General features: G+C 53.4%; 4 protein-coding genes across 4 annotated transcripts in view; 2 read left to right on the top strand and 2 right to left on the bottom strand.

The window, feature by feature from the left end:
- Positions 1-1,764, bottom strand: part of BESB_012570 (uncharacterized protein) — a gene marked incomplete at both ends in the record, with an annotated part of 36,117 nt that extends 34,353 nt beyond the window's left edge. Inside the window, 3 exons of the mRNA XM_029359987.1 lie at positions 66-368; positions 862-1,107; positions 1,731-1,764. Coding sequence (XP_029216654.1) covers positions 66-368; positions 862-1,107; positions 1,731-1,764 — 583 coding nt within the window. The remainder of the gene's footprint in view (positions 1-65; positions 369-861; positions 1,108-1,730) is intronic.
- Positions 1,765-5,052: 3,288 nt separating this feature from the next.
- Positions 5,053-6,680, bottom strand: BESB_012580 (phosphatidate cytidylyltransferase; the record flags this gene model as incomplete). Its single annotated transcript, XM_029359988.1, has 4 exons — positions 5,053-5,298; positions 5,539-5,707; positions 6,008-6,083; positions 6,401-6,680. The coding sequence occupies 4 exons, from the start codon at positions 6,678-6,680 to the stop codon at positions 5,053-5,055; spliced, it is 771 nt and encodes a 256-aa protein (XP_029216655.1).
- A 3,929-nt stretch (positions 6,681-10,609) lies between these two features.
- BESB_012590 (uncharacterized protein) lies at positions 10,610-12,079 on the top strand (the record flags this gene model as incomplete). The annotated part of the gene is made up of 1 exon (XM_029359989.1): positions 10,610-12,079. One exon carries the CDS (start codon positions 10,610-10,612, stop codon positions 12,077-12,079), a length of 1,470 nt encoding a protein of 489 aa, XP_029216656.1.
- Positions 12,080-14,927: 2,848 nt separating this feature from the next.
- Positions 14,928-16,780, top strand: BESB_012600 (uncharacterized protein; the record flags this gene model as incomplete). Its single annotated transcript, XM_029359990.1, has 4 exons — positions 14,928-14,953; positions 15,273-15,628; positions 16,106-16,203; positions 16,667-16,780. The coding sequence occupies 4 exons, from the start codon at positions 14,928-14,930 to the stop codon at positions 16,778-16,780; spliced, it is 594 nt and encodes a 197-aa protein (XP_029216657.1).
- Between the last annotated feature and the right edge of the window lie 166 nt (positions 16,781-16,946).

Genomic DNA, 16,946 nt, shown 5'->3' on the forward strand with positions numbered 1-16,946 from the left:
GAAGAGTGTGCGTTCAGGCCGCACGAGGCGGAGGCGACGCCCCAGCAGAGACGCTCGGGACTCACCAATAGCGAACGGAAGTGCAGTCGACCAGACGTGGTTCGGGTTATAGTGGAGCTGCGGAATCGCCTGAATGATTGTCATGAGGAGAAACCACCAATTGATGACTCGGTGGAACTGCTCCCAGAGGTTCTTGAAAACAAACGTGAGACACGAGTAACGGTGCGTGAAGATCGCGTTCGAGGGAAACCGCCGCAAGTCGTCTTTGTCTGTAGGGTTAATGGTGATTTTACGCAAACTCCACAGCGGCTGCTGGCTTGTGTCGCTGTACAGCTTCCGTTTCTTGTCCATAAGCGTCGTTTGCCCCACTGCAGCGAAAAAGAGAAGCCAAACAAGCGGGTTGAGCCGAAGCAGCACAAAAGAAAAGCCGCGCAGGCCCGACACGAAGGAGCAATGCGGCGAACGACGAGACGCACCACACGGCAGCTTCAGATCCCCCGAACCCCCTCGACCAACTACCCCCGAGGGAACAGATACACACTTCAATATTATACAGACCGTATATATTATTTAACATCTATAGTATGTATTGTGTATCAACTAAACATATATATAAACCGCCCCGTTCCTCTCGCTGGCGCCAGATTGACCATTGTAGAGGTTCTCTGGGAGACCCCCTAAAACGACAGTCTTGCTGGGACTGCTTGCGCCACGTATATGTACTTACGCATAAATAAATATAAATATACATGATGTACGCGTCTGTGTGTGAACAGATGGCGGCCATGTACTGCTAAAGAAGCATCCGTAAAAAGCGTATGCATGTGTCACAGTTCCTTTTTCGCCGAGTGTCGTGTGTACCTGCGGCGGGTCCCAGACGGCTGACAACATTTCCAACTCTCTGTTGGTGTTTGCCCTGGAGAAATGACATTTGCTTCTGAGTAGGCTGATGCTTGCTGCCGCGGCCCTTCTCAGTCGACTTGGCGCTTTGGGAGCCGGTGGACTCTCCGCGGCCGCCGGCTCCAGAGGCTCCATGGTCTCCTCGTCCTCGTCCTCGGTGATCCTCGTGCGCGCGGCTTCGTGCCCGCTGCGCGTCCCCGCCGGGACCTGAAGAAGCACGCCGCGCTCGAGGCCGAAACGACAGTCACCCCTGCGTGCAGGGCTATGACACATGTAGAGACGGCCGTCGATTCCACACCAACCCCAGACCACAAGCGCTCGTGTGAAGTGTGCACAGCAGGTAGGACAAGGCGCGGGTGCACCTGGGAGCCCTCATCGCGCGCTTCGACTGTCGAGCAACTCGCGAAAACAAAGTTGCCCCGTCGTGCGAGAGTGAAGGCCTCCGATAAACGCGGTGGAACGTGGACGGCGCTGCCTGGTGGAAACACGACGAGACGTCCAACAGAAACGTGCAGACAAAGCCATGCGTACATCGCGTGTTCCTGTTTCCCCCTTCTGAGATCGCGCGCCTCGACCCTCGGGTGTCTCTACGCGCTGCGCGAGTCCACGAAAGGGTGTAAGGCAAATCATCAGGTGAGTCGAGAAAACAGAAAGATGCTGGCGAACGTCTGCGGACTGGACGACATCCGAGCACGCGACAGTTCACGTGACGGCTTCGTGCTCGGCGCGGGGCGTTCATGTGCAGAAAAGCTCGAAGTCGATGAAGGCTTCCGCTAGGTCACACGACCAGGCGCTTCGCCACTCCCTAGAGCGTAGATTCAAGTGCTTACTTCGCGCTTGTTTTCCTTTTGCCGTATGGGGCATTCTGCGTGTGAGGAATAAGGGATGGTGTGACGTGAGACGAATAGGCTGTGAACGTTACACCCACAGCGAGTCTGAATGGCGACATTGACCGTTCATTCTTCCTCTGGGGAGAAAGCGAGAGGTTCCCTTCCGAGTCCAGCGGGAAGAGGCGAAAACCTCCTCGCTTCAGCTGCAAGCCGCAACGCGGAGGAACGGCGGACGATGCAGGGCGGCGGCAAGGCAGACGCAAAATGAACGAGAGGGACCCGCAGACCGAGCGCCGAAAGAGTGCACGGAGAGGAAAAGCGAAGACGACAAGTGCGGTGAAGGGATGCAGCGCCAAGGATCCAGAAGCGGCAGCGGCTCCCTGAGGTTTTTAGGAGGAAGAAGAATCCAGGGGAAATGGAGAAAACAGACTTGAAAAACAATGGACGCAGCCTGCTCGCAAGCTCTGTACCAACGCGGAACTGAGCTTGAGGCGAGGAACTGGCGCCACCACAGCAAAACGGATTTGAAGAGGCGAGGCGCCCGCTCTCCAACAGAAAAACAGCGACAGCGAAGGGCGGAAGCACGGCGACAAGCGCAAGACTGAACCGACGGCAGCAGGGAAGGGCGAAGAAAACCTCTTGAACTGGAGGAGGAAGTTGACAGAACGCATATCGCCGAACTGAAGCCGCCAAACTACCCCACGCGACAACGAAAAACAGAAGATTCAAGGCACAACAGGCTGCTGCACGGTACGATGGCAAGAGAGAAAAGCCTCAGTCCAGGGCGGGGATGCATATGCGCGTACATCTAGACAGAGCCGCACCGGGAGATATCGGAGGCTATACCTCTAATTGTGCGGCTAGAGGAGATCAGAGCTGAGAGAAAGTGTGCAATCTAGGCAACTGCATCTGTTGGAAAAGGCAGGAATGTGCAGAAGGAACTGCAACGGAACGTGCTCAACAACGAGATGCGACGGCCTCGACGCAGGAGAGCAGTCCTCGCTGCTTCAAGCTCAGGAACGGGAAAACAAAAGAGGCAAAATGCCTCGACAAACTTTTTTCGTCTGCAGAAGGCGGTCAGGAAGGGGCGAAAAGCCGAGGACTGCCCACCGCCCCAGCGGGTGCTTTCGCCGGCGAGGCTGCAGCTGCTTGGACAAGAAAATCAGTCTCGAGCTAAAAGAGAGATCTCAAAGAAAAAAAAAATGGGGCTGGAGACTTCCCCTATGCAGCTGACTCGCAACGCTCCCTCACTTCTCGCAGACGATTGCAGGTGGGCAGAAAAAATGCCCATGTGCGCCGCTGTTTCTAACTTCCATGCAGCGAAAAAAGCAAGCTGACCCGAGACGGGAGAACTCGTCACGGCGAGCGGTCGCGGGAAACCACAACGAGTCAGGCGTCTGAAAAAAATATGTGAGACGCCAGAGACAGAAGAAAACACAACAGTGAAAAAGAATGTATCACGATAGAACCGAGAGAGCGAGAAAACGAGGGAGCGTACAGTCGCCGCTTGTTTCTCGCCCTCGCTGCCCGGAAACGGGAATCGTACATTGGCGAAGCCTTCGAGAAATGGTAATAACGAGAGGGACACGAAAAAACATCAGAGGGAAACAAACAAAGTAAATAGCTGCAGATGCGCAGCAGAGCAACACATGTATCTCGTACCTAAGCATACGAGTGGACAGAGCGATATACCAGCCCCGAGAAAATACAACGTCGCAGGGAGAGTCAGCAACAAAAGCAAGATAAGTTTCGCCGAAACAGCCAGAAGATCGCCAAGAGATCTCCGCCGCGGAAACCTCGAACGGCGCTCATTTCGATCCAGGGCCCAGAAAGAGGGAAACGAAAAGCCGCAGGGTCCGGTCTTGTCCAATAATGAGATGATTATCATCTCCCTTACACTTCCCAAGACGATGGGCGTGCTCTCAACACGCGACAGAGGGCGGGTGTAGGCACGAGCAAGAATCGATGCTTTCAGACATTCCTGAGTACGAGAAAGGGGAGAACCTGTTTTTCATTAAAGCCGAGCATCGGGGCTTCTCCTCCTCCATGTTTTATGTGTTGGTCGCCGCTAAAATATCCGTTTGCGGGTCTGCAAAGTTCCTCACAGGCTCGTCCTTTCCAGCTCCCTTCTCTGACGGCCTGTGGTAGGCGGGAGTGAGTTGGAGGTGCTGTGTAGATCTCAGAAAATAGTCTATCGCTGTCTGCCACGCAATTTTGGTGCTGCATTGTAGTGTCAGGGACAAATGAACCCCTCGCTGTGTGCCTCTCGTGCGGTCAACTGCAACAAACGGCGAGTGAGGCTGCTGTCCGGAAGGGCAAGCGAGCTCAAGCGCGTCACCTATCCGCTCACTCTGAGAAGGGGCGTCCATTTGATGTGGGAGTTTTTGACGCGCTTATCAAGAGAATCGCTTAGCGCAGTCTTTTCTGTTTATGAAGTCCTGCTTCCTCAGTTTTCAAGCGTCCGCAGAAGATGCGGTCATGGCACGCTCGACACTCACCGGGGAATGGAAAGAGTCTTCAAACGATTAGCTAAACAACGAGCGGCAGAATACCTAGCGGTTCGCCAGTGGAGTGAAACTCAGGCAGCCCACTCTGCTTCGCACATTGATGTGTAGGATGAGGCCAGCGGCTCGCACAACTGGAAAATATTTGTCTCGTCGCATCCTGTTCAACGTGTGTTAGATCAGCGACGATCAGGGGCGTCGAAGATTAAGTAAAAGCGGAGAGCTCGCGCTACCTGTTCTGGCGATTGGAGAATAAAGTATCGTGCAACTCTTCAGCGGTACAGCAGTTGTGAACGTGTTCAGCACATGCATGCCTCCACTGTGCCATGTGCCTCGTCGTAACTGAGGGGCGGCAGACGAGCCCACTCGAAGCACAGCTATAATGGCTCGCCTGTGTGGAGGCTTACAAAATATTTAGTCGATAAGGTCCCATACTGACGTGCGTGACGTCTATTTCGAAATTTTGACGCGGCACGAACTGAGCGACAGAGTGAGTATGCCACCACGGATCAGTATGCTTTCCACAAAGGGTTCCCGCCTGCACAAAGCATGACAGTCTCACTGTGAATGCCAGGAGCTGTCACCCCCATGAAGCGCCTGCACAGCCACTCAGTCAAGTGGCTGCAGCAGGCAGCATGTTCAGCCCATGTCATCGTCCCGCATCCACATGAGAAGTGGTCACTCTGGTCCTGCCGAGGCAGCCACGAGCTTCCCATGTGGTTCTTCACGGCCGACTGAAATGGCAAAACCGAATTGCATGTTCATTGACGTGTTCGCTAGTGTATCACGTTCCCTAGTGTATACGGTTAATACCGACCTTATGAGAACGACAGCCCTCCTCGAATGCTGATGCCCCCAAAGATATCATTATCAGAGACCTCGGAGTCCTTTTGAAAGACGAAAAAGTAAGCGATGACGGGGAGGCTCATCAACAGATTGTCACAGTCTCCTCCAGTAGCCTCCAAAATAGTGCAGAGTGCCGCGAGCACAAGGCGATGCCATAGGCACGTGACGGTGTATGCAGACAGAAATGTCACGACGAAGACTGCGGCGCTGCCAGCGACCTGCAAACAACACAGATTTTCATGCAGTGGACAAGCTGAATCTTGAACGCATTGCTGTGGCATCACAGCCCCCCTTCAGTGTTTGCTGTCAGAGCTGGGAATCTGCCCGCGCCGCTCCGCAGTCGAGGGTTCTGCGCGTAGTGCCCCTGCCTCTCCCACGCACGCTTGGAAAACTAAACACGGCGCAGTAGGCGTGCGCGTGCAGGAAAGCACTCATGTGAAACGATCCATCTGACATACTGTTTTCTCTCCGATCCACTTGCGGGACTCCACAAGCCTTCCCACTACGGCGCCACTCGGGTCCGCGTAGAACATCGGCGCCAGGGTTGCTAGAGGAAGATCGAAGAGCGTCCAGAGGCCTACGAGGACGTTGAACAGGATCACGCCCCGGTCGTTTTGCTTTGCAAATCTGGAATCAGAAAGCATAGAGACGGACAAAAGACGCGGAAGCCCCCGCTGCGTGTGTCATCATGCCGCCGTCAACCCTCCATCGTAACCAGGCCGTACTTCAGTCGCTTTCCCGCTGGATCACGTCCCCTCTCTGTGTACCGTTCAGCGCCACACATCCCAGTGCGCGGAAATCAAGAAGCCAGAGACCCGACGTCAGCAGGCAACGAATAGAAAAACGATGCTCGAAGCACGAGGCTATGGAGGCTGCGAAAACGCGAAGCAAATGGACGTGTATCAAACTCGTTACGTGAAAACCGACCTGAAAGGTTTGAATAAAGACGAGAGGATGGACAGGGTGGCAACTAGGAGAATGAAAAGCTTGACATAAAGATGGCCTGTAAAGGAAGAGGACGAGAACGGAAGCGCACGAAGGACAGCTGACTGAACAGCAAGCGGTTACTCCGCGATGGTCATCTCCACAGTCTGGCTTTACGTCCGACGGCCCCAATACTTCACGGAGGTAACGTTCAACGTGGACACATGATAGAAAAAAGGCGCGATGCCGAAGGCACAAGCTGAGTTTATTCTATAAAAATATCAGCGTTCACACAGCCGACCCCGGGTGTCAAGTACAGCAGATACTCCGGGGATAAAGGTCAACTACGCTGATGGTGCAGAGAATTAGAAAGAGCACAACTGCATTCCCCCGCACGAAGCTTGCCTTCTTGTTTGAGCAGGAGGAGAAGGGTGCCCATTGAGACGTGAGTCAATTTTCTGGCGGCGAAATCGCTAAGCTTGTGCTTGGGAGTGAACTGGAAAACCGCCAAGGCTACGACGACAGCGATCATGCACGAAACATTATTCACCACGTCTCTCTGATACTCCTCCGCTGCGATGGGCCCCGCCTTGAAAACACCCCCTTTTATGGGAGCAGCTTCCAAGTGCCCAAAAAACTCGGCACCTGCCACCGAAGGAGGACTCCCACCCCACATGGTCCTTCACAAGTTCTTGACTTCGCCGAGCAGGGCAAACGCTATCCCTGTAGCGTTCCCGAGAGCATCAGCAGCTTCAGTAACGCAGTGGTGTAGACCAAGCGGAGAAGCGGGGCAATGTTTTCTGGAAAACACAACGGACATACCAAAGGCATCGAATGCATCTATCGAGAAGGACAAAGTCGGAAGCGAGGCACATCCTCAACGCAAAACAGCACACATGGAGCAGTCAATGAATCTGCGTCAGCCTGGGTGAAGTCCACAGGTACACCACATGCATGGCGGGCCGCGCGAAGAGCGTTTCTGCGACTCCCCAATGTGCAGCGGTTTGCTCATCAATTCTTAGTGAAGTAGAAGAGATAGTCCGACTGGAACGCAGCAAGAATCAAGCGGAGACAGCAGCTGAGGGCCCCAGATACTCGGTGGAGGCGTAATCAGACTCGCCCGTGAATCCACTGGTGTTCCCGTAGCCAGGCACTCGGTGGCATCACTTTTCTGTCCCACAGGAGGGTAGGTGCAGACGGCTACTTTCGTTCGGGGGAAATGGAGCCGTTTCGAAGCCGCTGCGATTACCCTCTCATCACTCGGGCTGCCGGGGCCCCGTATTCCTGGCCTCTCGCACGATGGCAATGTCGCCACGCAAGGGCGTGAGGGAACAGCGACGGTGCGCAGCAGCTGGTCAAAGCGTGTCGGAACTGAAGAATCTGATGTACACGTATGACGTGAGTAATAACTAGTGACGGGACTCACTCAATCAATAAAGAACCTGGAGGGCAAAAGGGGGCAACAGTGCCTGGGCCCAACAGACGTGTCGCCGCCGCTGTCTTGAAAAAGCCACCAAGCATCAAACTCTGAAGTTTCTTCCTTAGTGTGTCTTCTGTTGACACCGGTAAGTCATGTAGATGGAGGGGTGCAGTAGACGGCAGTCGGCGCACCTGCATGTCCATAATTGTTGGTTTTGTCAGCGTGGAATGTCTGAGAAATGCCTGACGCTAGCTGGACAATGCCGCAGCATCGGAATGCATGCAGTTAAACAGATGGGTTTTTCGCGGCTGGGAAGCTGTCTCGACGTCGGGGTGCCCACAAACAGGCTGCGTGGCATAAGAGGGTGTCTTACTTTTCTGGATTGACTGTCTTTGAATAGACGTGCGTCCCATCAGAGAGCATTCTATAGTTTGTGACGAATCGTACAGTTTGGCGTCCCCCCCCCGGCGACGGTTCAGGAACGCTCCCCGCGTACGCGGCCAGGTTGTAGGGCATGTGCTCGCGGTCACGCGAATAGGACCGCGATCCATGCGAAGACCGCGGCACACATTATGGGAGTCGTTCATGATGTGACCCCCTTCGGAGCATCCTATTCCACGTGACAACACGGGTTCGTAAGCGCTGACCGAGGGGGGGGCGCCAATACATGTAGTACTTCACGCCACCTGTGGCTGCCTTCCGTCACTTGTCTTACCCCATGTTCGTCGAGTAACGTGGTCCCGAGGTAAGGCAATGATCATCAGATCGCAGTTCTTCCGGTCCATTTCGATAGCAGAGACCAATTCAGTGGCGCGGAAATCGGTGAATCCTTGGTGTGTGTAGAAGTGCCCGCACTGGATGCCAAATGCTACGAGAGTGATCCGATGCCTGTGTGATAAGAGTTGGTACCACATGGTCCGGTAGTGCTGGTCAAAAGCGTGGACAACGCGTAAGCTGTTCGACATACAGGACCTCCGACCGTGGGATACACGCATTTCCAGACGTCAGCATTCTTCGTTGCTCTTCAGAGGGCCAAGTCTGCGTTGTGTGCCGCGCCTCGCGTCCCCCCCACTCCCCCCCCCCCCCCCCCCCCCCCCCCTTCAAAAACAGTTACGTCCAATGATAGTCACCCGCGCAGTACTTAATTTGCTTGAGATGAAGGTGTCTCGCTGCGTTTGCCCAGGTTCTTCTGTTTTGCTAGCGGTGCTCACGGCGCAGAGCGACCGGAACCTGTACAACGCAACTCACTGGCAGGCGGCCCCTGGAGCGCCCGCCAGGTGATGCTGGCTTTATGTGAGTAGCTTGGCATAGACATTCCAGCCAGAACCCGTGTTATCAAGGGCTCGCGCAGTGGTGGATTTTTACTGTATAGCTATAGGAGAAGGTACGCTGGAGGATAGCCGATTTCGACGCCGCCGGACAAGGCATCAGGTTTTGATTTCCTGCGGCGCGCCTTTCCTCGGTCGAAGGAATCTGTCCCGTCGTCTCTCTTACCCACCTTATCTCTGCTACTGGCAGAGACACGGTGCGGACGTGCGGATCATGCGGGTCACCCGTGTGCATCAGCACTGGATCTGACAAAGGAATTACAATATATACAGGAAATGAAGCGAGCTTTCCATAACCACTCAGTTAATCGTGTCGGTGGGACGTACGACGACGTGAGAATGATCTACTTTGAATGGCGCAGCAGGGTTGGATGCGAGTTCTCCGCTCGATAATGTATTACTGTCCAGCTTATGTGGCGACTCAGAGCAATGCGCGCTGGTCTGTAGTACGGCAGCTGTCATGCGAAGCCATAAAGCATGGCACTTTTGATGTGTGCCACGCGCTGATTCCATGTATTGCACGGTCACGCAAAAAATGCTGTTGCCGCATCAGAAAAAAAACGCGAGGTTAGTCTCGAGACCGGAACGTCAAGTGCCAAAAATGTCACGACTATTCAATAAATTCCCGAAGATTGCTGCAGCGCAATGCGGGATATTTGTGCGAGCCATCAACCGTGAAGGAGTAGTGGAGGAGGATTTGATATCTTGGAACTACTATTGGTTAATTGAGAACAACAACTAGGCGAAACTTCATTCGACGTCTAGCATGGGCTATACAGAGCCGCAGCGTCTCGACCCGCCCGGACACCGAGCATACCGAGCGAGCTCGTTCACGATGCCACGCCCCGCCCTTCACCCCCTCGAGCCATCAGGCTTCACGTGCCGGCAGTCGTTCGTTGTTCGATCAAACAGCGATCCGAAATGCTTGGTAGCTGACCGTGTCTTCGGGTGTTCTCAGGCCTTCGATTGAGTCGGACAATAGTCTATTCTCTTCTAGTGAGAGACAGCAGTGGGGGTGGGGTGCAGCGAACTGGGATTTCCAGACTCGCCTGTTTTTGTGCACGCTACAAAACACGTAGGCGAGGCTGAGCCACCTTCTAGCGAAGGCCGACTGATTAGACAGCGGTGAAACGTGGCTACTGAACACTTCATAGTGTTAGGCCGAGCTTCCCTGGAGCCCCCCCCCCTTCCTGTGAGGCGAGCGTGCCCTGACGCAGGATTCAGCAGTTTAGAAGTTTGTAGCCTGGGGTGCCAGAGTTTCGAGCATTGAGCGTGGCGGACAGCCCGCGAGCAGCCGGCCCAGCTGCAGGTGATGCTACATTCCTGGCCCCTTCCTGTTTAACCAAACGCGGAAAAACGTAACTTTCTTGCTTCGCCATCATTCAGGCCCGGCTTCTCAGGGTGGCTACCTGGCGTTTGCGGCATTTGCGTGCAAACTAATTCTGGATTTCGATTCCGCAGGCTCGCCGCGGTTGTTTCTCGATTGTCCTGAGGACCAGCCGGCGCCCGAGCCTCGCTTGTCCATTTCGATGCATTCGATCACAAGTGGCCTTGCAGACGTAGTATTTGCTTTGTGTCATGATCGGTAGCAGATATAAGTTTTTTGGCTTCGTTTGAGCAGAAACCAACAAATAAACACAGTCGCGTCCTCGTGCTCCAGTCCAACTGGATTGTGGATGGAATCAAGAAAGAACGTTTCTAAATATACACAAAGAAAAACATCTATTCGAACGGTCTTCACTTCGACCTTTTCATATCTGATGCAGTGATGCCTCCGCGGCGTCGATGGCCGTCGGTGTTGCGGTGGGCTGCCGAGACAGGAAAATATCTCGTCTGGTGAAGCATTGCTCGCCCATGATGGCACCGGCGTTTCTGAAGCGTCTGGTTGTAGAAGCCCAGAAAACTGGTTTGTGTCTTCCGGCGTTGCCAGGCTGGCAGAAACGCCACCGAAGATGTCTAGCATCAAGGCAGAGGAACAACAGATCAAAATCAGAATCATCAGGTGTCTCCAGAGAAGATGCACGCGAGGAAACAACAGACGATTCCTCAAGGATATTTGATGAAGAGCAAGGCCGAGAGGAGCTGGCCGCTCTTGCTACGGAGGCAGATGCGAGCGTGTTTGTTATGTCATACGCCAGCAGGCAAGTGGTATGGTCACTCGAATGCCAGCTTCCTCCCCAGTTTCTCTTCGAGTGCAATACGTGGCGACCCATTTGTCCAAGGCCGCCCCGTGTTTGGCTGCGCAGGGGAAACGCCATTGGGCTGGGAACAAAGTCAGTCTTCCTTGAGGTGGGCCCCGCGGGCTCAAACGATTGCCCTTTTGCCGCCAAAGTCTTTTTGATAAGCAGCAACGTGATCGACATTGACCGGGCGTTCGCCGATCCAGACTACGTAGATCACGCACGCGCACTTGTAGACAAGGAGGTGCATCGGAGGATGAGGCAAGAATTCAGCATTAGGAGACTAACTACTCAGGACGACCCTCTCACGCTCCTGTCCGACCAGGGGCTGCTGGTCCCTCTCTGCTGGGGAATCGTCACTGACCTACGAGAAGATATGATTCGCGTTAGCCCGGAGATGGTTGCGACCAAGTTTCTTGTTATCTACCCACGTATGGCTTGCGCTTTAGGTGAACTTCCTTTTGATTTTCTTGGCATGTCGGCAAAGCTGTTACTGACAAAACAGTGCGTGAACGTGATCACAAAGTTTCATGCAAATGGATGCGTCCACCGAGATCTTTCCCTCGATAGTTTTATGCTGGACTTTGAGGGCCACGTTTACCTTCGCAGCATTCGCCGAGCAGCTAGATACACGGGAAAGCCGGAGGGACTGGTGGTGCCGGAGGACCCCCTTTACCTCGACCCGGACACCGCCATCTCTTTGATACGCCAACCGCAAGGGAGGCTTGTTTCCATGTGGAGCCGGGATTCGTGGGCGCTGGGAGTCATATTGTTTGTTGTGTGGTTCAACCGGCTCCCATACAGTTTGCCAGAGTTCGCACATGGGGACCCGGAAAGGAAAGTACGATCTCTTGCCCTTTTACCATTCATTGAACGGCCTTTGGACGACGCGTTGGTGGTCTGCCGTTCCGCAATACCTAAGGAAGTGAAGGAGCTTTTGGCAGGCTTGCTCCGTTTGCGTGGGCCGCAACGGCAAAGTCCGGAGGATATCTCGAGAACCAGCCCGCTTTTCCGCTACGTCCGAACAGGCTCTGACTCAGACCATGGTCTCCCGCGAACCACTCCCGCGCGCTCATCATTCCCAGCGCTCGACCTGTTCCTTTTCCAAAGAGGCAGAGCAAATGCTGTACCTCCCGGATGCTGGTAAATGTGATTCAGTGGCTGGTAATGGGCTTTTACTCACAGAATGGCACCATTGCCTGCTCTGGGCTCAAATAGCAGGAGCGGCAACCACCGCCAGTCACACGTTTCCCGGAGGTTTTGACGCAACTTTCCATTTGTTCTTTGTTTTTCGTGTTGACACCATAACGCGTATGCAGTCGCTATTTAGTGGGATCGTTGGTTTTGTCAACGCGGCAGCTGGCTGGCTGGCATTCGAAGGTTGTAATCTCCTATTGATCAACATGTGCTTGGTTCTTGGTAAAAGGACCAGCGGGCTCTTTCCCAAAACTAATATACGTCGTATCAGTGAAAGAAGCCACGACAGGTGCGTCGTAAGCCAGGATGAACCCACCTTTACCAAATTGAACTCTAGCGGCACTGCGGACAGGTCGAGTGGGCATATGTCACAGACTGTGTGCAGAGCTGAGATTACTCGATCGTCTAAATGCCGGCCACATGTGTCCCGTCACTTTACGGTAGGCCATAACATTTTGAAGTACCGCGGATTTTTAAGAGGCATATTTCGACAGTTGCATGGACTGCCGCCGAAACGTGTATTGATTGGCCGTGCAGTAGGCATTGCCATGTAGACGAAAAATCGGAGCATTACTAATTACAGGAAGTGCTCATCGTTAATAGGCTTCCACACCGGGCCTAATCACCCTTAGGTACCCCACACCTGTAAACACTTGTTTAGCTCTTTTGCGTGCCTCAGCACCGTTGAGCCTCTTCTGCTAATGCGCATACTGTTCTGTGTTTGGTGTCTCTGTCGATCGGAGGTGGCCATGTGGCAGTCTGGCAGCCGGCCACCCAGGCGTATCTGTTGTTCAATAACCTTCTAAGTGTCAGTCCTAACACACAAAAAGGGACAGGATCCACCCATTCCCATGTGCTTTTCATGACTCCCATGTCAAGTGCATTAAGCAGAGCGGTATCCTGCCTATATATATGAAAGCCAAGATTTGTAAACGAACTGTACGAATATCATGACATTCATCTTAGTAGTCGCCTTTTTGGTGTTAGTCTGCACGGCCTGCGAGAGTGCGGGGTTGCGATGATGAAACACTCACAAGTCCATGGAACAGGATCTTGGTTTTTTGTATCTTTCTTGCCATTGGAAATCGCAGCGACATTGGTTTAAGAAAATAGAAGCCCTGGCATTCTTTCCTCGTACATCTCGCCGCATTCGCTAACCGTTTCCTCCCATTCCGCCCGCAGCGTCTGTGGTCCACACGAAGAAGACACATCGACATGCTTGTACCCCAAGCTGTTACCACTGACGGAAGACAAGAACGCATAGCCTCGTACAACTTCAACGCAAGCCCCTTCTGGGGTCTCCACAAACCTTATGTTCGTCGACGGTGATGTTGCCAGATTTTGAAATGCTCCATCGGGTCATTTTGTTACGAACGCGGGACGTGTTGCGCTAGGTGCAGACTGCCGCCAACCTGAAAAGAGGCCAGCATTGTGACATCCCACCGAACGCCTACCCCGTGTGGACCGAAATAGGTGATCAGGGACAAGAGAGACACTGTCGCCTCATTGTTATGAACTCGATGGACGGCGCGTTCGATCAATAGCACGTTGGTTGTGGGGTATCCGACCCCGCCAGCCTTTTTGTCCCCCCTGTCTCCCATTCTCCCAGACTTGCTCCGTCTGTCGAGATATGCGGTTTCATACATCTGAACTTCTATAGACACCGAGCATTCGAGAGGAAGTTCACTGCTAACTATGTATCATTTACACGGCGGGCGGAGGCATTCTGGCACAAAAAACGATGGTGAATACTGTTTCCTATGGAACGCCCTTTTTCCGTGGATCCGCTGCCCTCCCATGTTATGAATATCGAGTAAGAGATACGGTTGATACTTTGGTTCCTGTCTTGGAGATATTTACTTGAGCGCAGTTGCACTGCGGGGACCTTTTTCGAAGTCGGCAGATTCATCACTAGCCGCCGCTTCCCACAGCAGGCACAGCCTTCTATTCATGTTCCGCACATTGCCGTTGTACTCTTGGCTGATCCTTAGTTTAATTTGTTACTGCTTCCTCAAGTGGATAGTCGTTTTCTTCAAACCATGGGAGACAGCCTGTATCAACTCTCTCTGGTGGGCCACGACGTTCTTTATCGACTCAAGTCTGCTGGCAGCAACCTTCCTGGCGTGGATACGCTTGAAGGGCTTTGACACATATATCAGGAGAAGACTGGGAAACAAACTGGAGACTGTATAACTTTTCCTGATTCTAAGTCTTGCAGGGTCGAAGGACGCACGGAAAAGAAGAACTCGAGCAACCTAGCCGCGGCATGCTACGCGGTGGTACTCGCACTCGGACGTAAACACCTCTGACGTACGGGTTGTTTAAGTCACCCCAGTGCTCAGCGTTGCAGCGGCATAAAAAAATATGAGGGCGGCATTCGACGAATTTTCTTCCCGGATACCCAGGTCCCATGGCAATACCTGCTAAACGTATCCGCGAGGTGATTCCTGAAGTGCCAACATGTATACAGCGGGAGAGGGTCGAGGTTGTTTCTTCTGAATCGTCCGACGCTCTTGCTCCCACTGGCCCAGCTCTTGGGCCGGGCGAGTGTCGCCCTAGGTTCCATGAGGGTAGCATCTGAGCACACGGCGCCCCCGACTACGAAACACATTATCCCCGTCTAGTGCAAAGAGCCACTGACCAGCGCTCCGGGTGGCCACTACCCACCACCTTGATTACGTATGTAATATTAGGGGTGAAGACTCAACAGCGATAAAAGGCCTTCCTCCATATTCTCATCCTTCAACAATGGAGAGCATATCCCCCCGTGGTAAGCGGATACTGCTTTAGTAGCCCATATGGAAGAGCTGACCTTACATTGTCTGTACGTATCCCAGGCAGACCGCCCACATCGCTTCACTATGCGTGGCAGGCTCCGACTCTCTTCCTGCTAATTAGAACAGCCGTACCCTAGTCTGTTGCTCAGAAGCTGAGTGTAGTGTTTTGCTCTCGTGCGAGACCACCAGTTCCCAAGCCAAATAATCCAGTTTTAGCACAGGTCCCGTCTCAGGGACCGTCGAATTCTCCTGTGACTTGAAGCGGTAAAGAAAGTGTGCTGCTCCAGCTGACGGAACAACCAAGACGCACCTACTGCTGGTATATGGCGTAGTGCGATATACAAGCTGCGCTCCTGTGTCCTAAAGTGCGTGGAAAGGGAGGCAGAGAAACGCAGCTATATCAACGCATGCGCCGCTGTACACTCGTGTCAAATGTCTTGTAGTTCTGGGCGCACCAGGAGGAAAGCGAAGGACGCTGACCCTCCGCTCGTGGCAGTCTCGAAGTGAAAGAGGCATCGACCAAGAACACCGCCACTGTGACGGCAGATTATCTTGGCAGGGGAGGAAGAAGATGAAAGAACTGAAGGAAAGAGTTGTGAATACATCTTTCTTCAGCATATCACAAGCTATATTCAGGCGCCGCAAGCATCTCCTTCTGCTATTTCTCGTCTGCCTGGTTCTGCTCCTGCATTCTATACTGACGAATGTCAATCCTCGATTGAGTAAGAGGGCCATCCGTAGCACGGTCGCAGCATTCACATCGCAGGATTCCCACGAGGATTAGTAGTTATTTGTTCTAGATGGCTGCTAACGGTTCGTGATGACCGAGAACCACTTATTTCCAGCCGACTGGTGGTGTTCAGCCATTCAGCTGAAACGCCAGTTCTCTGTTTAGAAGCGTGAGCGGAACCGATCAGCGGCATCTCGACAAGTGCGTTAGTGTCTGATGCTTCGAAGTCGGCTTTCTCCAGTACATATACATCCTTGGGACCACCTGCTATTCGCTTCGTTCGTTGCTGTTTTCTCAACTGAGGCTTCCGGCCAGCCCATGAATGTGCACCTATGCGCCAAACCTCTGCAGTGCCATGATGTGTGGACTTCCTCAGACTAGACTTGATTCTGTCCTATCTGGCTTGCCTGGCTCTATAAACATAGTCTTTGCCGCCTGGCCGAGTCATACCCATATGTCTGATTCACAGCCTGTGAGCCACTAGAATCTCTCGAAGAACTCGCCCGCAAGACTGGTGCTGCCGAAGGTGGACAGCAGCACAGTCGCTTGATGGAGGCGCCACCGCGAGTGAGTCTTCAAGCTGGACTCACCTGACGTTGGCCTTGGAGTGCTAGATGCACACGCATGACCAAGATGAGCTGCTCAGACAGCCGTAGACTCAACATGATATGATTCGGCAACAAAAGCGCGTCTTGTCTTTGCTTTAAAGGCGTCGCTGAGACCAGCTGGCGCGAAACATTAGGCCTCCATCTCCTACCCCTTTGAGCCGCCTTGATGCTCAATTCACAGCTGCCGTCTCGCTGGTCTGCCTTCCACTCGTATCTCCGGTTATGGAGACGCCTGCCGCACTATCGGCGGGCTACGCATAGCAGATTTCAGCATGGATATTGCGTCTTGCTCAATCTGCAGAGACGAGCCCTGCCCCTCCCGTGGCACATGGCGCTGTTCTAGAGTGAAAGTGGAGTGGCTAACTCTCCAGCTGAGCTGCTCCCCGTTCACGAGGGGATCCGTCTTTGTGTGGTGGCTACAGGGAACACATTATCGGATTGCTGGACGCAGTCTTGTGGACAGTGTTGACTGGTTTCATCCAGCCAACCTCGGCCTTGAACTGTTCTCGCGGTCAAATGCCACCCTCGAAGGTTAGTGACAATATTCGTCCCAAATATAGAACCTCCACAGAGTTTTGCCAAGCTAAAAACATGGCGAGCGTTTTTGTTCCGCGGAAAGGAAAGTTTCGAATGACTGCCGTGCATCACTTTAGAACAGGACAAACTTCCAGGCTCACGGTACTTGTGTCTCCGCGTTCATAA

Source organism: Besnoitia besnoiti, chromosome IX, assembly GCF_002563875.1.
Source record: "Besnoitia besnoiti strain Bb-Ger1 chromosome IX, whole genome shotgun sequence".
In the NCBI taxonomy this organism is placed as follows: Eukaryota; Apicomplexa; class Conoidasida; order Eucoccidiorida; family Sarcocystidae; genus Besnoitia; species Besnoitia besnoiti.